This window comes from Cryptomeria japonica, chromosome 3 (genome assembly GCF_030272615.1).
Source record: "Cryptomeria japonica chromosome 3, Sugi_1.0, whole genome shotgun sequence".
Classification (NCBI taxonomy): Eukaryota; Viridiplantae; Streptophyta; class Pinopsida; order Cupressales; family Cupressaceae; genus Cryptomeria; species Cryptomeria japonica.
The window spans coordinates 995,969,479-995,994,234 of NC_081407.1; the positions used below are offsets into that span (position 1 = coordinate 995,969,479).

At 37.5% G+C, this 24,756-nt stretch overlaps 1 protein-coding gene across 3 annotated transcripts in view; it reads right to left on the reverse strand.

Annotated features, from left to right (window-relative positions):
- Nucleotides 1–299: 299 nt before the first annotated feature.
- Nucleotides 300–24,756, reverse strand: part of LOC131873919 (probable inactive purple acid phosphatase 2) — a 68,480-nt gene continuing 44,023 nt past the window's right edge. Inside the window, exons 2-3 of one of the 3 annotated variants that reach the window (XM_059217091.1) lie at nt 876–2,120; nt 300–648 (exon numbers count right to left, since the gene is read on the reverse strand). In XM_059217091.1, the coding sequence (XP_059073074.1) occupies nt 906–2,120 (1,215 nt within the window). In that variant the 3' untranslated portion in view covers nt 300–648; nt 876–905. Of the gene's footprint in view, nt 2,121–24,756 lie in introns of all 3 variants that reach the window. The other 2 variants (XM_059217090.1, XM_059217089.1) reach the window with 2 other exon arrangements.

The window sequence follows — 24,756 nt, forward strand, 5'->3', positions numbered from 1 at the left end:
AGATTTATAAGAATTTGAATTAAACCAAATAAAGGTTCTATAATTACATTTGGTTCTTTAAGTTAATACCTCACTCTTCCTCTATCTAAAATTACATCGTTGTCATCTCAATAAGAGTTATATACAAAATAACAATTTGACGTGGTCCAAAGACTCAATTAAGATAGATTCTACATAAGTTCAGTGAAACGGCTTCTGAACGAATGTACACCCATTCATTATTGTTCATAAATTTCAAGTTAAACTGATCCCTTCTAGTTGCCTGATTGCTTTTCCCAGAACAGTATACAAAAAAGAAATATAACAAATATGATCTATTCCAATTAAAACAAACAAACAAACAAACATGATCTGTAAATACCCAAATCAAAAGCAAGAGTTATAGTGTAATTGTTACCATCTTCTTCCTACAAATAGTATAGAATGTGCTCGTTTTTCAACAGAACTGTTGTTACTACGATAATATTTTGCCACTCTTGTATATCTTGAACAGAGAAGTTGAGTTTCATTTGCAGAAACAACAAAACAATTTACTGATAATAAGCCGAAGAACAAAACACAGACTTGGAGAAAGTCTGAAATGTAGAAAGCTTGACGCTTGGATGGCAGTATAGCACCAGTTGATTCGAATGCTTCAGTACTAATTAGCTAAGTTCAAGACAATTGTTGTCATTTGTTAAAAAGAAGACTGCAGAACCTCTGCCATTAAAGAATAAAAAGCATCATATACAATGGTAGAATTCAGCATGTATGTAAATGCATTACAGCAGAGCCAACTATAGTGCACCTACTTCCTCGTAAGAGCGGCTAAATAATTATTTTTTTTAAATAATCTGTAATGGAAAGTCTAGCAGTTATTTACAGAATAAACTTACATATTGGTGTGCCTCCTTGCATTATGGTAGCTATAAGTCAGAGTTACTCAGTGTTGCCCACTGAACGTTGCGAGATTTTTTTCCTGTTGTGTAGTAGTACAATATACTACCAAAAAAACCAAGTAAAGTTCCAACCAGGAATAAGGAAACTGCTTTTAGAAACCAAATCCAGCTAGAAGAGACTATCTCAATGCCTTTCAGGCGTATTTCTAAGATATCGTGGACTTGTCCATCATGATTACCTACATAGGAAACTGACAGTTTGCTTCTTGTAGCATGCATACGTGTATAACCAAACTCCTCGCTGCGATATATGGACCCAATAGGCTGTGGATAAATAGGATCTGCTGGATGATCAGGCCTAGGCTGCCATTGCGGTTGCACTTCATTTCCACCCATTCCAACCACAACATGTATTGGAAGGTTAGCTCCAATATCCATATTTCCACATGAGGAGTTTTTTAGTGGGCAAAACCTCTCATAGCTATGAACATGACCCCATAAAACAAGATTGACACCAAACTCCACAAAAAGAGGTTCTAAGTGCTCCTGCATTTTTTCCCTAATAGGAGCATCTCCTATCCTGCTGCTTGTGGTATACATGGGACGGTGACCTTGAACAACTACAAATGGAGTTTTAATGCGATCAACTTGTCTTAAGTCATGCTCAATGAAAGCATATTGATCACTTCCTTGGAGAAAATTTGTTTCAGTTGAGATGTACACAAAGTGAACAACTCCCACATCAAAAGAATAGTAGAGATTTCGAGTTGCTGGAGAAGAATTTCCTGTTGGAAATGAAGAATTGCCAGGCATATGAAACTTCAGGCTATAAGGCACCCCACATTCACCACCTCCATCAGTCCCATAAACTGAACTTGCCCATGAAGGTTTCCACGGTTGTTGTGGCCAGTCATACTCATGATTTCCTATACATACATGATAGGGGAATTTGGATGCGAGAGGTTCAATCTGAGAGAAAAAGGAATCCCATGACCATGCATAGCCTCTGGCATAACTCAAATCGCCAATGTGAGATAAAAATGCAGGCTTATCCCTAAGTTCTTCAAGGTCTCGCAGTAGCCATTTTATGGTTAGCTCACTTTCTGCCTGGGTCCAACGAAATGTTTTATATGGAAGAGATGTTCCCATATCTCCAAAAACAAATGCAATAGTCTCATCCAATTCTTTGTCTGGAGATACAAAGCTCCGAATTGAACTCCAGCCTCCCTCATTGCTTCCAACCTGAAAAATTATGAATTGATGAAACATTTGTAGATAAGAGAACATATGTACTACCAGTAGCTCAAAATTAAAAATCTTGCAAACAGAAAATACAGGTAACAAAACTTATGTTTGGTAAAAACAGAAAAATTATATTTGATTTCATACGGATCATGGCTTGACATACTGATCTTTAAATCAGTTTGTGCTTAATATGATTCTGTGATATTTAATTCTATAGCCTATTTGGAGCACTTAATTTCTTCAATATTTCTATAGTCCTTATGTCCTTACCTTCATTGCTGTTACTTCAATACATCGAATTCTCCCTGATAAATATAACTCCTGCATTTGGTCAAATGCACGTAAAGAAGCAATTACGGGATTGCTATGTTAATCTAGAGCTAAAGTTAAAGATGATCAATCCATTCCTTAATCTTCACCCTATGGTTGCCAGAGGATGGGTTATGGCATTGGCAGCAATGAGAAAGGGAGAGAATGCTAATAGGAGCCTATTGATTACTAAAATTTGACTAAGTCTGAAAATTTAAAAGATCTTCTAAAACCTAGAATTTGCATTATAACTCCTAGAGTTCTGAAACCACTCTCAACATCCTGCCAATATATACATGAAATATAACTTAAAGTATAAGGACTTATACTTAAATGTTATATTTCATCTATATATTCTGATGAAGAGAATGAGGTTGTTTTAATCTTGTTTCCTCTCCTCCTTCAAACTCTACAAACCTGTTTTCAGCAAGCAACAATGCCAAATGAGTGAAAAAAGTTAAAAAAAAACACTTAAAATCGTGGCTGGGCGTGTTTAGTGAATGGCGCGAGTCCAAGTGAAAGACTCATGTGAGTCCACTCAAAAAGCAGTCTGTACCAAATAAAATATTAAATTGTCTTTTACAATAATTTTTATCTAAGTTACCGGGTTTGCCCTCCTGGCCCTCTGGTCCAGACAGGGTCCTTATTCCATAGGCATGGTTCGTGTGAGGATGGACCCAGATCAAACCCAGGCGAACCAAGGCGGACCCAAGTCGAACCTAGGCGGACCAAGGCAGACCCAATTCGAACCCGAGCGGCCGGTGGCTGAAAAACGCCATTTTATTTGCAATTTTAAAAAAAAAAAAAAATTTGCCACTTAAAAAAATGAAAATAAAACCCTAAAAGTGAGTTTTAAAACATAAACTTTGCTCATTTCTCCTCATTTGTGTTGCAAACAAAAGTTTTTTGCTAGCAGGTTGAAGAAACGGTGAACAAAGTTTTGCTTCCAAAATCAAAGAGGAGTTGAAGACTGATTTTTTAAGCTTCAACAAGCGTTGCAGCATCATTTCCACACATTTGCAAGCTCCCATTGGCTAAAAGAGGTAGGTTTTTTAACCTTTTTTTCAACTATTTTTGTTTCACAAATTGTCAAACATGAAACATTAATTGTTTTTCATTATTTTGTTTTTGTTGTGAATTTGTTAATATTATTTCTTGCCATAGGAACTAGAATGGCATCTACCTCTTCCTCCATTGCCACAAATGAACAATAAATCTCAAAACAAAGAAATAATCCAAATTCTCCTCTGTGGAAGTATGTTGACATTCTAAGACTGCTTCCAGGAGGTGGGGGATTTCATTCAAGATACCAAGGATGTGGTGTTGAATGTAATAGTTCATATTTTTGGGTGGTAGGCCATTTGTGTGGAATACTAGGAAGAGGCATCAAAAAATGCCCTGGAAAAGAGGGTAAACCTATACCAGATGAGACGGTGATAAAATATGTTAGGGAGCATGAGGCAACAGAAGAGAGGGAAGCCCGCAGATTGAATCAAACTGCAGCAAAAAAAAAAAAAGGAATGCAACCCCATTTAATCGCAATGTTGTAGTAGAAAACCACCCCTTCTTTTCCATTGCTGAACCTCAAAGTGAAGCACCCTTGACACGCAAAAGAACAAAGGGGCTTTTAGAAACCACATTTCAAAATGAGAGTTGAGACATTGCTGACCAAGATGTAGCAAGGTGCATATATGTGAATGGGTTGGCTTTCAATGTTGTTCGCTCCCCATATTGGAAGCAAATGTTGAGAAGTGTTAATGAAGCTTCAAGAGGGTATAAGGGCCCAGGTTATGAGAAGGTACGTGGAGCCTTATTGGAAAAAGAGGTGAAGGGGTTGAAGATGCATTGAAACCCATAAGCGATTCATGGGCTGATACAAGTGTATCAATTGTTTCAAATGGGTGCAAAGATTCTAAAAATCATCCCTTGATCAATGCCATAGAGGTGTCCCCTAAAGGGGCAATGTTTTTGAAAGCTGTGGATTGTGAGGGCCAAGTAAAAGATGGCCAATTTATTGCAGATATTCTCATCTCCGCCATTGAGTCAGTGGGACCCCGCAATGATCACATCTTTTGGACACCTTGTGCAATCCATTCACTCAATCTTATGCTACAAAAGATTGGGAAAAAAATTAAATGAATCGAAGATGTGTATGTAGAGGTTGACGACATCCCGACGTTCATCACAAATCACCACATGTCTCAAGGGATTTTTAGATCCTTTTCAAATTTGGAGCTATTGAAGGTAAGTGAAATAGTAATTTAATTTTACATTTTCTGATTTTTTTAATTTTCAATGTTCATAATATCATTGTGTAAGCTATATTGTGTATTCTTCTTTAAAGTTTGGCTTTATTTTTTAATCATTTTGGCATTAATTTGTGTTATAGGTCGCTGAGACCCATTTTGCATCAAACACAATTGTCTTGAGATGACTTGTGAAAGTGAAAGTGGCACTTTGCAATATGGTGATCACCACAAATTGGACTGTATGGAAGCAGAGTAGCAGTGAGAGGGCAGCAAAAATTAGGGAATGGATATTGAATGAGTCATAGTGGGATCTTGTGACATATCTCCTTAGTTTCACTAAACCCGTTATGAGCATGATTCGCTATACTGACAAGGATAGGCCTTGCATTGGTGACATTTATGATGGCATTGACTCAATGCTTGAAAAAATGAAGTGCATTATAAATGCAAGAGAGAATGACCTCGAGGAGAAATTCTTCAAACAAGTGGAAGCAATTGTTGTAGAAATGTAGAATAAGATGACCACTCCTTTGCATCTTCTTGCCTATGCCTTGACACCAAAGTACTATAGCAATCAATTTCTTGATACACCAGGAAGGATTCCACCATGGAGAGATCTAGAAGTATTTGATGGGTACAAGGCAGCATTCCTTCGACTCTTTCCTAATGATGATTTGCGAGATATTGTTACAAATGAGTTCATAGAATTTGCAAATGGAAATGGTCCAAGTGTTGATGCTCTTCGTCATAGATCCAAGAAGGATGCTCATAGTTGGCGGTACTTCCATGGCACATGCTTCCAAAACCTACAACCCCTCGCTGTCAAAGTTTTATCACAAGTTTAATTAATTAAAATTTATCACAAGTTTATTTATAGTTTACTTTGTCTTCATAGGTTGCTAGTAATTTTTTATCTTAATTTTTATAAATGTATAACTTTAATTGTTTACTTTGTCTTCATAGGTTGCTAGTTCATCTAATTCAGAAAGAAATTGGAGAACATACTCTTTCATCCACTCAATAAAGCGCAATAGGTTGCTATCAAAAAGAGCAGAGAACCTAGTATACGTGCATTCCAACCTACGTCTTCTTTCACACAAGCAACATGACTACAAGCAAGGGGAAACGAAGATGTGGGATGTAGAGCCAAAGCATACTGATTTGGATGCTTCCGCTTCTCAGCTTGTTGCATTTGATGACTCGGATAGCAAGCAAACTTATAGTGCGAGTGCGAGTGCAAGTGCAAGTGGCATTGGTATTGATTCATCTAATGTCAATGTCAATGAGGAGGAGGATGAGGAGGAGGAGAATGAGGATGATGAATTAGAGAATCCATTTGATGATTAAACTTTAAATTGTTGAAAGTTGAAACAATGATACTTGAATATTTTGTCATTTTGATATTAAACTTGATGTATATGATGTTATTATGGTTGATCATGATGCTATGATTACAAGTTTTTGTTGGTATTGTTGCTTATATGATGCTTTGTGACATGCTAATCTTAATTCATGCTTATATATATATATATATATATATATATATATGTTTTTGTACTAACGAACCCAAACACCTTTTCAAAATTTTGTCGTATTAGCGTACCGGTTCTTCGAACCCGAACTGGTGCCCGAACCTGAACTAGCAACCTAAATTTTTATATAATATTGGAATTATCTTAAAAAACAAGAAAGCCCCCTTGGCTCACTTTCCTAATGACATAACATTGATCCTCTTTTAAAACAACATTAAGTTGTCCACTTTTTAAAAAATTAAAACATAAAGTTAACACAAACTTAAATTACTATTTTAAAAATTATTTTCCCACACCTTACAAAAGATTACGAAAAATAAAATAATAGGATTAGGTGCACTTTATTATCTTTGATTCAAAAAGGGGAGATGACACATCCACCACTCAAGGAGCAATCTATAGAGCATCTTGAATCACCTACAAATATGCACTGTTGCATAAACTACAATAGTGGATACCTATTGGATTGACTGCACCACCCAAAGCTATTAGAATGCAAAATGGCTTATATTAAATAGAAGCCTATTAATTAACAATACTTCCTACATTATATTCACAACCTACAATCTATGTACAACCATATGCCATCTTTAGGGCAAGCAAAAATACACCTCTACTTTTCTAACAATACCAAACCATTGGCATTATTACAAACAAAGCTAGACTGCCCTAATGACTAAACCAAATACAATTCCAAGTTTATCTATAAACTTGACAAACTTAGATGAGTTTGCTTTGTTGCAAGACAATAATAAAGACAATTATCTTCATTGTCAACTATTTGGTGCATAGAATGTTGATGAACTTCAATATGCTTGGTCTTGTAATGATAGACCGGGTTCTTCCTTATCAGATGAACACTCTAGTTGTAACAAAAGAAAAGAGAGATTGGTATTGCTTGGTCAAATTGAAGATGGACCGATAACCTTGATAACCATATTAAGCTTTAATAGTTGCCTTGTATTATGCTTTAGTGGACAATGACGCAAATGTATAGCTTTTTCCACCAAAAAATTACTTCTGAACCAGAGTAAAATCATAACCTGTTGTAGACTTCGTTGTATCAACTAATCCTGCCCAATCAAAATCAGTATATCTTGCTAGTATGAAGTCAATAGATCTCTAATATAGAATGCCAAATTCAAAGTACTCTTTGACATATTTAAGGACTCATTTTGCAGCTTGCCGATGTTCTTCTTGAGGCTTAGACATGAATTGTGAAAGGCAACTTACTATTAGACATGAATTGTGAAAGACAACTTACTAAAAAACATACATCTAGTCAGGTGGTAGTAAGATAAATCATACTGCCCACCAACTATCAACTCCTAATTCACTGATTAGAAGAAAATAAGTTTTAGTTGAAAGCTTTATCCCAACTTCCATTCGCCTAAGTTACCGGGTTCGCCTATCTAGAGCCCCTAACACGGACCAGGTCCACATGGGTCCTGGTTCGCATTGGGTTCGTGATTGGTTCCGATAGGGTTCACCCCAGGGGCCCTGGGTTCCCTGTGGATTTGTGTTCACGAACCCACAAGGAACCTAGTGCCCTTGGGGGGAACCTTGTCTGGACTCGGGCGAACCCGGGTGAACCCAAGTTTTTTGGCTAGGTTAAGTCACTTAGAGTGACTTTTAAACATTAAAAAATTATTATTTTTGCCTTTTTAAAGCAAAAAACCCTAATCCACCCCTTGCTAAATACATTTGAAACCTAAAACAACTTCAGTTGCTCATCTATTCTCTCTTGGTATATTTAAATTTGTAATTTTGTATATTTCTTAAATTTTTTGCATATAATATATATATACATACATACATATACATACACACACACACACACACACATTTTTGCATATAATATATATATACATACACACACACACGGATATATACATACATCATACATACATACATACATACATATATATATATAAACGAACCCAACCCACAAACCCAAAAGGCAAAATAAATTTTGCCCAAACCCACAAATCGGGTTCGCGTCCTCGAACCCACTCCCGAATCCGAACCAGTAACTTAGCCATTGGCATAGATGTAGAATCACATCAATCACTCCTAATTTTTCTAAAAGAGCTTTGGCATACAAAGTTTGCGATACGAAAAATAGTATGATCAAAGTGCTAATTTTGAAAATAAATAGTATTGAAGCCGACCTAGATTTATCATTTCAAAAAGAAAATAAATATGAGAATTCGCCTTTTGAATTAAAGCAACAATACTTTTGGTGATGACAAGATCAATATCATAGACAATTAGGATCACTATGTCATTACCAATGATTTTGTTGTAGACAGTGGGTTCAAAATAGCTTTTTTTGAAACCACAATCTCTAGGACAATTTAAAATATCAAGCTTGAAGATCTTGCTTAAGTCCATACAGGGAATTCACCAACCTACAAATCAAACATTCTTTTCTAAGAACCTGGAAACCCTATGACTACACCATATAGACTTCCTCCTCCAAGTCTCCATTCAAGAAGAACTTTTAACATCCATTTAATATAATTGGAATCAAACTAAGTAGCAATGGAGATAACCAACAAAAGGTTACCATCTTGATAGTAGGATGTGATGTCCCCTTCTAGCTAGAGACATCACTCTAGCTTGTGATTAGCCTATCAAAGATCCTCGTAGGCTAGTAGGATTGGATAGAGGGTCACCTTGGCATGGAGATCTTCCGGGGACAGAGCAGAGTACACTTCTGGGTTGCCAGAGTTTGTTTATGATGAGTTTTGCTTTGAGTTTGGCTTGGCCAGGCTATTTTTAGCAGTTGGAGATGGACCCCTACTATTTTTAGCAGACATCACGGTCATATGGGTGGTCAACTAGTGAGCTCCAGTTTCAGACGGCATAGCTAAATTCAAAATATTTGTGGAGTTAGACAAGTTTGAATGACTTAGCATTTATTATTAAGTGATTTAATAATAAAGTTATAAAGTGACTTTATATTATAATCACTTAACTTGAGGGTCAACTCATCATTAGACGGGGCCATGTTTTTAATTAAATTATCAGAACCAGACTATTGAAATATTAAAATTAAATGCCCATTTAATGATTAAAATCGTTTTGACACCCAAAGTGAAATTAAATGAAATTACAAGCAAAATTGTAATTAAGAGGATTAGGGTACGACTTGCAAAAAAGGATATATAGCGTTGAGTTTGGAAAGAAGAGGATGGCTAATTTATTTTGACATTGTGAAATTGAAAGGGTTTGCTCTTGAGACTAGGGTTTTCAGCCACCATTGGAGGACGTAGTTGCTTCAATGTTCACCATCTGAGCTGATGAAATATTCAGTGATATTTGGTTTCAGGAAGACTTCATTCAGAGGTCTTATTTGCATCTAATTGCGCAGAATTGAAGAATAAATTCACGAGAAATTATTGCAGATTTATTGAAGAAATTTTGGTGATTAACAAGTACGGTACGGATTGCTACAGTACCACCGTACGGACTGCTACAGTACCGCGTGAACAGTAATTTTTTTCAAAAAAATTAAAATTTGCAGTTTGCAGATTTTTCAACTACCGGGACAGCAAAAATCAGGTTTTTTATCTTACATTGTAATGAATTTGTTTTCCAGGCATATTGGCCATAAAACAGAACAACATTCCCTTGATAGTCTCGTAAATTAATTCCAGCAGTAATATTATTGTTTCAGTATTATTTTAAGCATAGGAGTTTATTTCAGTATTGTATCATTGCTCATTATTACCAAAAAACACAAAAAAATCCATAAACATTCAAAAACCAAAACAAATTCAAATCTACTGCATTCAAAAGAAACAGTCAGCAGAGGAGAGCCAAGTTGGGTTCTTACATAGGAGAAAAGTTCTCTTCATAGCCTACCCCTTCCTCCTATGCATATCCTTTGTCGACAAGATGAGCTTTGTACTTGTCTGAAGACCCATAGTAGCATTATACTTACATAGCAATGACAAACAAACTGAAAGTGTAAATGGAATTCAATTGAATGAGAAAATGAGAAAAATGCAGCAAATTAAAAAACATTGAAATACTTAAAAAATGTTCAATAGCTGCCTAAAGGTGACAAATCACAAAGAAATGAATATTGAAGGATTTATAAAAAAAAACCTAATGCAATTTAGAAAAACCCAATGGGTTTTTTCGAAAAAAATGCATTTAAACCATGTGTTTTCCACATTTGCCTAGCTTTTTGCTGGTTTTGATCATCATTGATTAATTTTTGATAAAACCAAGCATTCCAATTCTAACCATCATGAGAAAGTTGGTGGGCATCAAGTACTCACAGTTAACCACAAGTTTTCCTTGGGTTTTACGTCTATGCAAAGAACTATCTGATTTACGCTCGACTTTATAAATTCATTTACAACTAATGGATTCTTCCTTGCAAACAATATTGACAACACCTAAGGATTATTTTTCATCAAGGCATCATATTCCACTTTCATGGCCACTATTTAGGGTTTCCTTTGGCCTCTTCAAATGTGCTAGTGTAATATCCCGGATAATTTTTTTTTATTTTTAGCACAATAAGAATTACAACCAAACACGTAACCCGTTAAGGTTAGAAAATATAAACTCAATGCTTGCTGAAATTGTAACCCTTCCACTTTCTGATCACCAAGTGCCCAATGTGGGAAGGTGAAAGCATACAGTGATAAGGGGCTCGTTAGCTCACTGATTTGTTGGAAATTATAAAGCAAGTACAATGCTGGGTGGCAAGCCAGCCCCTTCCACTTTTCAGCAGGATGAAGAACAAGAACTTGGCGGTAAACCAGCCAAGGGAACAAAAGCATAACCGGAACCAAATCACTCTACCGCTTATGCAGCGGGAGGACTTATGCATAAAAACTATCACTCAACCGCATATTTCAGTGGGAGGACAATACCACTCAACCACTTATTCAATGGGAGGATAGAAGCACAAATAAATTACAAACACTAAGGCGGCCCAGCCAGCCTCTTCCACTTATGCAGTGGGGATTACAATGAGCACTTCAAGTTCAATATGAGGTTAGTACTACTAACCAATGATACAAGATGATTACAATGAAGTAATACAACATTCAATCATAGGCTAGAACTGATTTCAGGCTAAAACATAAAAACAACAATTCTGATATAAATACCAGCATCTCCAGAAATGGGCCAACAACATGGAAATGCACATAACTCTTCCGAATCAGCTCCAAAATGCTCATGAAATCAAGCGAACAACTGTTATGACCAAGGCGAATCAACCATGAGCTCAAACCAGCACCCAAATCACCACACGCAAAAGGCACGCAAACCAAGGCACTCCAAGAAAGGTACGACCAGCTGCAAATTTCGGTTTGATCTCAAAAAATCATATCATCACCAAACCCAACGCCCTTCCAAAGGAATGATTGCCTCTCCAAGGCGCTTCCGACGAGCCTCTACCCAGAAGAAACGAGCACTCGGGCAAAGAGTTATAATCAGAAATCCGCTTCAGCCACTCCAAACCAGCAACATAGAAAACTCACCAAAACTCTAAAACTGAAAACCCTCACACCAAAATCAACTCTAAATCACACCCACCAGCTAGGTACTATATTGCAAGTACGAAACTGTGCTAGCTAGGAAGCCTCAACTCCAAAGCTCAGTTTTGCTCTCCATTTCGGCAACATAAAAATGCAAATTCTTTAGATGATCCAAACGAGAGCCCAAGGCTCTTATTTATAACTTTTTGCTCCCTAAATTCAAATGCAAATGCACCCAAATACATCCAAATTACATGTCACTTCATTATTCCTCCCAAACGCACCCAAAAACATTTGAAAAATATAAAATAAGTCCCTCAAGGATGGCGTCCCCTTCCCTTAGGTAAGTTCAAACTTTTGCCTGGGATAATAACTTGCAAACAAGACATTGAGTGATGCTCATGAAATAATTCGATTTCCCTTATGCCATTGACTTAGGAAAAATTGATAAAATCACTTGAATAAAATAAACTTCTATTTCCCAAAGTCGTCCAAAATAATATAATTAAATATTAACCTTAGAATGTAGTGTTAATATTTAATAAATCATCCTGCAAGCCAAATACTGCTCAAAACCCAAATGAATTGAGGACTGAAGTGCTGGACCATCCACTAGACTGAACTGAATCTCTGAACTGCCCTGCTATAAATAGAACTGATACTTACTAAAAATAGTAAGTCAAGCAATATAGCTCCGAAAAACATCATCTTCGCACCTAGTGACAGAACATGGAAAACTCAGTAAGATAGCACCATCTAAACAGTCAATCCCTGACTTACTAAAAATAGTAAGTTCATGCTGCACCAATGTTTGAAACCCTAATTCTTCATTCCACATAGCCTACGGGTCCCTGAGATAGGCCAATGGACCACTGAAAGCACCTCATTGAGAAGGGGACATTACAGCTAGGCTCAAATACCTATGAAGGACTAGAAATAAGAGTAAAATTACCTACTCAATACCTTGTGAAATTTGTTTCCCCAGTCACATAGACCAACCTTCTATTGCCTCTAGCAATTCATCTTTTTGAACATTCTTTTCAATATAGTAACACTTCAGTATCTTTCGTTGGCCCTCCCAATCTTTTTGTTAGGACTAAGAATCACTCTCTTCTCCAACAAATCCTTGAACTTGTTGTGAAGACTAAGAATGCTCAACCTTTTATCAATTAGATCCCCCTTGGAATTTGACACATCTAATGTTGCTTGTTTAATTTAAACACCATAATGTGTTCCAAAATCAGCAACAATTACCAATACTATATATAGATTCACCATTATCAAAGAAGAAAGACATCTTCTCATCTACAACCATATCTCTACTAATCACAATCTTATTCATAGAGACATTAGGTATCCTGTATGCCTTTGACTACTCACCATAGACAACGAACATATACCTTTACTTTTTTCATATCTCCCTAACCATGCTTCTTCAAGAGTGGGATTCTACAATGCCTTACACGGAATCTAATGAGGGGCACAAACAATTGTATTTACAGCTTTTGTTGAGTATTGATATGGCACATTTTGATTATCTACCATGCACCTTGCCATCTCCATAACATTCTATTCCCTTGTTCCACAACTCCCTTTTTGTTGTACAATGTGTGGACTTGTATATTGCCTATGTATATCATTCCTCTTGCGAAATTCCTTGAATTGATTGGAGGAAAATTCCCGTCCACTCTCAAACCCTAATGAATTGATAGATCTTTGTACTTGCTTTCCAACCAAGGTTTTGAATGTGAAGAAATGTAACAAAAATTTAGACTACTTTTTCAAGAAGAATGCCCACATCTTCCTAGAAAAATCATCAACAATAAGGAAAAGATAGTTAGCTCCAGGTATTGCAGGTGTCTTCATTGGACCATGTTGGTGTGAATATGGTTATATCCTAACTACTTCATAGTTAGAACCATAGATGAAAAACTCGGATTTTGCAATAACTCGGCAAGGCCAAAAAATTTTAAAAACTCGGGACTCGCCAAAACTCGGCAAAAAACTCGGCAAAACTCGGCAACTTTATCGAACATTTGAAAATACATTTTTTTTTTATATATAATTCAAAAACACACATTTACACCAAATTTGTATAACATATATGATTTCCATGATATATAAATCAAATTTTTTTGGTAATACATAGCAACAAATGCAAGTATCATAGCATAACCCAAAAACCAAGTGCAACATATGTATAAGAGTTCAATACATATCAACGTATCATAGTGACAGTCTCATAGAGTTATAGAGTCATAGACCACAAAACAAGAACCTCTGAAATTCTGATTACATATCAAGTTCAAAGTTTGGTATCAATGAAAATAAGAAATCATAAATTGCGTCTACGACTAAAGCTCAAAACAGATTGTGGCCGCTGGATGGGTGGTGCTGAAGTAGTGGCAACATCCTCAACACGAACAGGTGCCTCTGCTGCATGATCAACCTCCTGCTCCTCCTCACGTGCTGCCACTTCCGCATCCCATTCCTCTCCTGCCCTCTCCAACTCACTCAGCTGCTCATTAGTAAGGAATGGATCCAAATCATTATCAACGTCATCAGGAGAAGCAACCCATTCTGCTGCATATGGATCAATGTCATCCAAGTCAAGTGCTTCATGTGAATCTTGCCCTAGCACCTTCTTCTCATGTAATCGAATGTTGTACCGCACATAGACAAGATCATTCAAGCGTTGTTGAGTCAACCTATTGCGCTTTTTTGTGTGGATGTTCTCAAAAACACTCCAGTTGCGCTCACAACCAGAAGCACTACAAGGCTGTGATAATATGCGGATGGCAAGCTTTTGAAGATTAGGCGTTGTGGCACCATAATCTTCCCACCACAAATCTGCAAGGATACAAAATGTGATTTATAACTTGTAAAGATTTCAATAATCTTAAAGAGAGAAATAAATGGTAAAAATTAAACATATGTTTTTTTTTACCTGGTCGTAAGGTGGCTCTCCTACGTTTGCAATCAGGTGAAGAAAACAATTCCCCTAAGGCCTTCTTATAACTCTGCAACTCATCAAGTATCAGGTCTCGAAGGATCTCATCATCAACTAATCTCCGAATGCATGTGTCAAGGCCAATTCTAACCTCTGCATCTGCTCTGAAACTCGGAGAGTAAAAAAACTTGGGATTCAAGAAGTAGGCAGCAACATGAATATGTTGGTGGAGTTGATGGTTCCACCTCCGATCAATTATGCGCCATATGGGTTCATACTTGGTCTTGTTTGACCCATACAAGTGTTGAATCGCCTCTTTGGCCTTATCCATGGCCTCATATAGATACCCCATGGAGTTATGATCCCCATCCACCATTCGTAGCACCCTCACCAACGGTTCCGACACCTAGATATAAAAAATCTAACAAAATCAGCAGATTGAAATATTAGAAAATTAAATAATAAATCATCAATTAAAGTTTCAAAACTTACATTGATGATCTCCTCCACTATCTTGGCAAAATTAGTATCAAAAATGGCAATCACAACCTTCTCTGCTTCAGGCTTTGTAGCATAAGGACTCCCCAACCATCTTTCACTCACGAACATCCGCTTCAGGTTGGGCAATGTAGCAAGTATGCTCTGCAAGGTGAGGAAATTGGTAGCAAAGCGTGTGACCCCCGACCGCACAAGATCCTTACCTTCAGTGTGCTCTCTCATAAGATTCAGGACCCATGTGTGATTGTAGATGTATTTGGTGATATTCCTTCCATCTTCAACCACTTTCTTTACCCAACTTAGTTTCCCTATGTCCTCAAGGAGCAAGTCAAGACAATGGGCAGCACAAGGGCTCCAAAATAATGTCGGATGTCTAGCCATTAGAACTTTGCCGGCTGCCACATATGCAGCTGCATTATCAGTCACAACTTGGATGACATTCTGCACTCCCACATCCATCACCACTTCATCCAACATGTTGCACAAGGTCTCCGCATTCTTCACTTCATTGGAGGCATCAATTGATTTTAAAAATACTAACTGTCCTCCTGAAGCAACTAGAAAGTTGATGAGTGTCCTGTTCCTACCATCTGTCCATCCATCAGAAAGAATGGTGCAGCCATTCTTTTCCCAAATAGTCCTTTGCTCTTCCACTAATGCATGAGTGTTTTGGACCTCATCCTGCAATAACGGTCCACTTACCTCGTAACGGCTTGGGGATTTGAACCCCTTACCTGCCACAGTCAACGCGGTGACCAATTGGTCCCAAGATGGACTAGAAATAGCATTGAACGGAACATCGTTGTAGATAAAAAATCTAGCACACGCCACCTTGGCTTGTTGGTGAGCCTCTTTATTCCATGCAGTGCCAAGCAATCCAGGTTGTGCACCAGGAGTGTTACGTGGAATAAAGAAGTTTTCCATGTTGCTGTCCAAAGTTCCCTTTGCTCGTATCCGTGGCCCAAGGGAAGAACCAGATGTCCCCACATCTGTATGTGACCCCATGGAACTCAAATCTGCCCTTGGGGCTGCCATTGCCTCTGCTGTTCTCTTTTTTGTTGCCTTCCTTTGATCATATGCTTCAAGCGTTGCTATTGCATCTCTCGTAGCCTCTTCAGTACATTCCGTACAGCTTGTGGTATCTCGGCATTGAATTTTTGCAAGGTGATATTTGAACCTATTAATGCCACCTTTTACAATTTTTTTGCAATGGTTGCAAAAAACATCTCCTCGTTTTGGACCTGGTCTCCCATGTTTCCAACAAGGGTCTCTCTTTTTGCCACCAACTTTAACTGTAGAAGCTGAATCCATTTTCTTTCAAAAAGATGTGGAAAAGAACCTAGCAAAAGAGAGGCAACATTTAGAGATAAATAACATTGTTACCAAAAAAAATCACAAACATCCAAAAATTACAATGACTGTATAACTGTATTTTATTTACAGTCATCTATTAATAGATGACTCTCTAAAATTAAAATTTTTAATTGGTTGTGTATTTTTTTAAGTTTTTAACTTCAAATTTAAATTTAAATGAAATACTTTAATACACATTGACATTACACAGTTGACAGTCATTTCAAATGACTATGAGTATTTCACAATTGACTGTGTAATACACAGTCATTAATTACAATGTACATTAATGATTAATGTATTACACAGTCATCAGTCATTTGAAAATGACTATGTATTACACAGTCATTTCAAAATTTGAAAATGACTCTGTATTACACAGTCATCAGTCATTTGAAAATGACTGTGTATTACACAGTCATCAGTCATTTGAAATTTTGAAATGACTGTAATGACTGTGTATTACACAGTCATTTGAAAATGACTGTGTAATACACAGTCATTTCTCATTTGAAATGACTGTAATGACTGTGTATTACACAGTCATTTCAAATGACTGATGACTGTGTAATACACAGTCATTTGAAAATGAATGTGTATTACACAGTCATTTGAAATGACTGTGACTGTGTAATGATGACTGTGTAATACACAGTCATTTGAAATGACTGTGACTGTGTAATGATGACTGTGTAATACATAGTCATTTGAAAATTTGAAATGACTGTGTATTACACAGTCATTTGAAAATTGAAATGACTGTGACTGTGTAATACACAGTCATTTGAAATGACTGAGTCTGTGACTGTGTAATGATGACTGTGTAATACACAGTCATTTGAAAATTTGAAATGACTGTGTATTACACAGTCATTTGAAAATTGAAATGACTGTGATTGTGTAATGATGACTGTGTAATACACAGTCATTTGAAAATTTGAAATGACTGTGTATTACACAGTCATTTGAAATGACTGTGACTGTGTAATACACAGTCATTTTGAAATGACTGTGTATTACACAGTCAAATGACTGTGACTGTGTAATACACAGTCATTTTCAAATGACTGTGTATTACACAGTCATTTCAAATGACTGATGACTGTGTAATACACAGTCATTTGAAATGACTGTAAATTGTAATTACTAATGATTGTGTATTACACAGTCATTTGAAATGACCGTGACTGTGTAATACACAGTCATTTGAAATGACTAAGACTGTGTAATACACAGTCATTTTCAAATGACTGTGTATTACACAGTCTTAGTCATTCGAAATAAAACAATACAAAAAGATACCTGGTTGTGCGTGCAAATGCAAACAATACAGTCATTTTGACTGTGTAATACACAGTCATTTCAAATGACTGTGTATTACACAGTCAAAATGACTGTGTATTCGAAATAAAACAATACAAAAAGATACCTGGTCGTGCGTGCAAATGCAAACAATACAGTCATTTTGACTGTGTAATACACAGTCATTTCAAATGACTGTGTATTACACAGGCAAAATGACTGTGTATTCGAAATAAAACAATACAAAAAGATACCTGGTCGTGCGTGCAAATGCAAACCCTATGCAAATCGCGTGGCGTTTTTTGCCTTCCGGAGTCGCGCGAGCCGCGAAATGGAATAAAGACTTCGGTTTTTTTTTTGCCTGCGACTTAAGTCGCGTTTTTCTCGCATTTTGTGCCGCGTTTCGGGCGGGTTTTGGCCATTAACGGCGATTATTTGCCAAAAAAATCGCGGCGAGTATATAAAAAAATCGGCCCGAGTATTTCCGCGATTAACTCGCGCGGCATTATGGATCGCGATTACGTGCGAGTTTTTGAATTGCTCGCTGAGTTTTGCAAGCCTGGTTAGAACATATTCACATGTTAAGTTTACTTAGGACCTAGCTTGCATTTAAGTTAGCTGTCATAAAGTTGCTTTATGTAACTTGTCATTTAATAATGTTAATAGGATTGTGTTGGTTATCATAGGTGGCATTCTAGAAGATATGAGTCATATCTCATTATTCAATATTTGTTTTAGGCATTTATCATTATGCGTCATGCATTTAATGTTTGTATCAAGGATAGTTGTAATCCTACCTCATCATCTTGCATATATAAGCAAGGCTCATTTGTACATTGTATCATATCAATTGAACCATTTTCATATCTCATTGAGCATTTCAACTCATGTTCATGCAAGCTTATGTTGCAACATTCTCTTGTGGAAGGCATGTTTCTTGGTTGATCTTTTAAGTGTTTACAGTATCTACCATGTTTCTAACATAGTGATAAGGAATCTCAATGTGTTTTGATCTATCATGAAACACTAGATTCACTAAAAGCTTGATGCAACTCTAGTTGTCACAATGGATGATAGTAGGATTCAAGAGCTGACAAAACAGTCCTACAAGCAATTTCCTAAGCCACACTGCCTCTCTTGCTCCCATGGAGGCTGCAATGTACTCAGCTTCTGTAGAGCTCTGTGCAACTGAGGATTGTTTTCTACTGATCCATGAGATCATTGCTGATCCTAAACTGAAGCAACATCCTGATGTGCTCTTTCTGTCAACCACACTTCCAACCCAATTTGAGTCAGTGTATCCATGCAAATCTAGGTCTACATGTTTGTATCTAAGACCATATCCAATTGAGCCTCGAAGGTATCTCAAAATGTGTTTTGCTGCAACAAGATGTATCTCCTTTGGTTCACACATAAACTGGCTAAGTGCATTCACTGCATAACAAATATCACGTCTAGTGTTGACCAAATACATCAAGGATCCAATTATCTGTCTGTAGAGAGTGGGATCTGCAAATTCTGAGTCTACTGCTGCTTCCTTCAATTTGTGCAAATTTGTTTCCATAGGTGTAGACATGGGTCTGCACTCTATCATTCCAAACCTCTTCAGAATGTCAATAGTATACTTTCCCTGATTCAGAGTGATGCCATCTGCCTGCTGCCAAACTTCTAATCCAAGAAAGTAATGTAGGATACCTAAATCCTTCATATCAAATTCTGAAGCTAAGTCCTTTTTACACTGGGTAATTAGGTGATCTTCTCCTATGATCAATAGGTCATCAACATATAAAATAAGAATTAACATATCACCATCAATTACCTTAAAGTAGAGGTTTGGATCTGCATCATTCTTGGAAAACCATAACCCCAAGAGGTAGTGATCAATCCTTTCATACCAGGCTCTAGGGGCCTGTTTGAGTCCATACAAAGCCTTCTTCAATCTGCAAACATGTGATTCAGCCTTATGTATAACAAATCCTTCAGGTTGCTCTAGATAGACTTCCTCCTTAATCGTGCCATTTAGGAATGCAGTCTTCACATCCATTTGATGGATCTTCCATCCCTTTGATGATACAATAGGAATTCCGGCTCTGACTGAAGTGTATCAGGCAACAGGGGCAAAAGTCTCTTCATAATCAATTCCCTCTTTTTGAGAGAAACCTCTGGCAACAAACCGGGCTTTGTGTTTTTCAATGCTACCATCTGCAGTATGTTTGATCTTGAAGAGCCATATTGATGATACAACAAATTTTTCTTTAGGCCTTGGTACGATGTCCCAGACATCATTTTTTACAATGGACTGATACTCTTCTGACATGGCATCTTTCCCCACTTGATGATTGAGAGCTTCTTTAACACAAGATGGTTCTGAATTTATGATCTCACTCATCAAGGCAACATAACTAGAGAATCTGTGAGGTCTCTTGCTTTCCCTGAAGGTTCCCTTTGGTGCTGCATAATTCTTGGCTTCCTGAATCATCTTCCTAGCCCAAAGTGGTCTCTTTCGGTTTACATTACAGGGTTCATTTAAGGGAGCAATTTGACCTTCACTTTCAATTTCTTCAAGAGTCTCCCTCTGAATCGCAGGAGCATGATCCTCTTCCATATTTTTAGAAGGATCTTGATCTTCTATCTCATGAGAGCTTTTGGATCTCTTGAAAGCAATGTCTTCCTCAAAAATGACATCTCTGCTAAGTTCAATTAATCTTTGACCAGGTATGTATATCCTATAGGCTTTAGATGTTTCACTATAGCCTACAAATACTCCTTTCCTGCCTGAGGGTTCTAACTTAGACCTCTTTTCTTTAGGTACATGCAAGTAGACAGGACAACCAAAGATTCTTAGATGACTTATATCAGGTTTGATGCCAGTGAATGGTTCTTCGGGGTTTTTGTTGTCTAAAAGTGAATGAGGACATCTATTTTGGATGTAGACAGCTGTCCTAGAGGCTTCGGCCCAAAATGAAGTTTCTATGTTTTGATCATACATCATAGCTCTAGCAGCTTCTACTATAGTCCTATTCTTTCTTTCTGCCACCCCATTTTGTTGGGGATTATAAGGTACAGTAAACTCCCTCATAATCCCAGCATTTACACAAAACTCCTTAAAAATGTCTAAAGTATATTCCCCCCCATTGTCTATCCTTAATGTTTTGATTTTCTTCCCTGACATGTTTTCTATAAGGGCCTTGAATTCCTTGAACCTCATAAGGATTTCTTTAGACTCTTTACATTTAAGAAAATATATCCAAGTTTTCCTAGAGAAGTCATCTACAAATATTACATAGTACAAAAATCCTCCTATAGAGGTTATAGACATGGGTCCACATAAATCAGAATGAATTAGTTCTAATACATTTTTAGATTTGCTATCACTATTGTGGAAAGTTCCTTTTGTATTCTTTCCTAGGGCACAACCCTTGCATGTTCCTTCATGATTTTGATTTAGCTTAGGCAAACCAATCACCATTTTCTCTATGGAGGGTAGAGCACGAAAAATGGAGATGCCATAATCTTTTGTGCCAAATCTCATTTGAATTTGAAGTCTCATGAATTAGGGCTAGAGTGGGAGTAGTGCATAGTTTGTAAAGGCATCCATGTCTAACTCCTATAGTATGAGCCTTCTTGATTGTGGAGTTCTTTGGCCATGCTAGAACTTTGCCTTCCATAAAGGTTATCCTATACCCTTTATCTTCAAGTGCAGAAATGGAGACTAGATTTCTCTTTATCCTTGGCACAAATAATACTCCTGTGAGCTGAAGAGATATGCCTGTTTTCAGATTTATGGTACAGGTTCCAATCCCTTTGACTGGGTAGCTAGAATCGTCCCCAATGGTTACTTCCTCATCAAAATTCTCCACCATAGTGTCTAGGTGTTCTCTGAATCCGGTGATATGACGCGAGGCTCCACTATCAATCACCCAGGTGTTCAGGCTGGTTGAAACTTGGCTTGATAGAGTTGAATAGAAGACAAACTTCTTGGGTTCATTCCCCACGCTAGATTTTCCAACTTCAACAATGGAGGCTTGTTGTTTTGGCCTATCCAGACACTTCATGGCATAATGTCCATACTTATGACATCTGAAACACTGCACTTGAGATATGTCTCTCCTCTTCTTGGAAGAGCCTTTTCCATTGGTGCCCTTGTCCTTCTTCCTCTTGAAGTTCCTCTTCTTCCCTTTCTTGTGAGAGTGAGAGTTCAACACATGAATATCTTCATTGGTGGTATTTTAGTCAATCCCCCTGGTGATCAATCCGTCTTCAACCAATCGAACTTGGGGAGCTTTGAATGTGCACTTATTCCTTGAATAAATGATTCCCATGATGTTGGGAGTCCATTCAGAGCCATCAATGTTAACTCCTTGTTGTCAATTAGATGACCAATTGTAGAAAGTTGGTCCCTCAATTCAGTGATCCTCATAAAATATGATGTGACAGTATTGATGTGTGTTTTAGGCACATAACATTACAGAATAAATTACCAAGATAATTTACCCTCTCTTGAACAAAATCACCTCAGATGCTAAGAATGAGATCAACTAAAATGATTCCAAGGTTTCTACATGTCAGGTCTTGACGAGTGGGTAACTCAATGGTCGATGTGAATTGCTGTGTTCACTAGGGGACTTACGCAAACGTTTGGATTATCATGAAGATGCGGAGTAGGTGTGCTGACAACTTAAGATTTATCAATATGGCTCTGGATTTACTTCTTACTAAAAAATGGGCAAAAGGAATAGGGTTCAGGAAATCTATTCTAAGCCTAGGAATGTAGGAAATGATGAACAGATCTAGCGGAATCAAACTAGGCGAGGTCTCACAAATAGGTATTGACACAAGCTTAGTGCAATCATCTAAGGTATACTTAAGTATTTTTAGGCTATCACCATCAAACGTTGACACCATCCAAGTTGATGCTTGTCAAGGGACACATAATAGTTGAAGTTAAGCTTACTTAAATTTCCAGTTGACCACACAAGGCACACTTACCAGTGGCAAGAGGCTAGTGGTATGGATTAAGGATTCCACACAAATAAATTCAACAAATCTTTCACTTAATCTAACATACATGAAAATAAATTCTAATCTAACTTGGAGGAATTGAGAACCATGAATGCAAAGACAACACTTGAAGAGCAAAATCACCAACAATTGAACAATGATTATGATTCAAATAGTTGCAGCATATACCAACAATTCTACAAAAACTCTCTTACAAATGAGAGACAAGGAGGCATATATAGAGTCTCTTACAAAATGTATGGCCCAGATTGATACAAGATCAACAGTCGAGATCATGCCAACAAAACCCTAGAATTGCCCTAATTAGGGTTTACATAAAAAATGGCCACCTACATATGGCCCAATAAAAAGATACCTAGTCATCAAATAGGGAACCTTTTAGAAGATTCCTCCCTGCATCTCTCTCTCCTAGCATACTCCAAGAATCTAGCCAATACTGAATCTAACTCCTCCATGGAAATGCTAGGCAAGGTATCCTGCTGTAAATCAATCACGTCCAGTGAATCCGAGCAAGCATCCAAAGTGTTCTCCCATTCTGGCATGAGCTTCTCCAAACTATGAACATGAATCAACAAAGAGACCAAGTCGTCTATCTGACTCTTCTTCAAAGAGTCCAACTGGCAAAAATACATAAATTTCATCTTGTCTCTTAATTCGGCTAAGTGTAAACCACTTGCATCACTAACATCAACACCCAATAATTCCTCAATTGAGGCAAGGATCTTCATCTGAATGTCCTAAATCAATCCCTCCATCTACGTACAACTCGACTGGGCATTCTCATAAGTTGATTTCTTCATGGCTAATGAACAATACCAGCCATGGAAATCGTATCTGTCTCCACTGTGCACAATGTTCTCGCTGACCAAGGTGGAATTAGGAATCCTCTTCAAAGCCTGGAGGCGTGGAATAGTCTTCTCTTGAATAGGCCGGAATTCTTCCCAAACTCCCTCCAAATACTGGATTCTGAATGCAAGCCCTATTGTCCTATCATATGCATGGACAAACTGAGTAAGGAAATCATCTGCCTGCTTTCTTGTATTCTCAATCCACTTTTCCACCTCCGAGAGTGTATCTCTCACTGCCTCATAGTGTGAATGCATTCCATGGTCAACTGCAATAGGGAAAATAAGGGTGGGATTTTCACGCCTTATCCCTGCAATATACTCTCTAAGTTTGATATTCTCTTCTCTGTACCTTTCTTTCTCCACAATCTCTCTGTCTAACCTTGCATCAATTGTCTTGAGGTTTTCACCAACCTCCTGAAATTCTTGCTTTCTGGATGTACAACCAAGGGCAACTGAAGTGATCTGGAAATCTATAGGGGTAGCAATGTCCGTTGTCATGCCTGCAATAGGAACAACAATTTGAGCAATCCGCATTCCTGTCTCATCTCTAGCTATGTGCGACAAAATCTTCGTTCTCTTGGGTTTTTTCTCCTCAACACTCCTAGCTAGGTAGTCATCAATGTCATCAATAGGCTGTACCTCTATCATTTTCTTACTTTTCTCCATACTTCTCATCAGCCATTCAGGAATAGTGGCCATCTCCATACCATCATCACGACACATTTCTCGATCAAGTCCTCTCAATGCTGAGATAACATCATCATCATCATCACGATTATTCCTGGTCCAATTGTATACCTCATTTCCCAAACTAACTTCCAAAAGGACAGTAGGGGATCCCGACTGATCATCATTCTCATTCGGAGGTGCAGATGTCGCTATGGCATGTAACTCCTGAGTATTCTCTGGTAGTATCACTGTGTTGGAACACTACTGGGTTTCCTTGTTCTACTCTGTTACTTCAATCACTTCGATTGATGAGACACTGAGAGGTAGTGAAGGAATGATAGGTGGAGGAATGATAGTCTTCTGTTTCTTCTTAATCTCCTCAATCTTCTTCCCT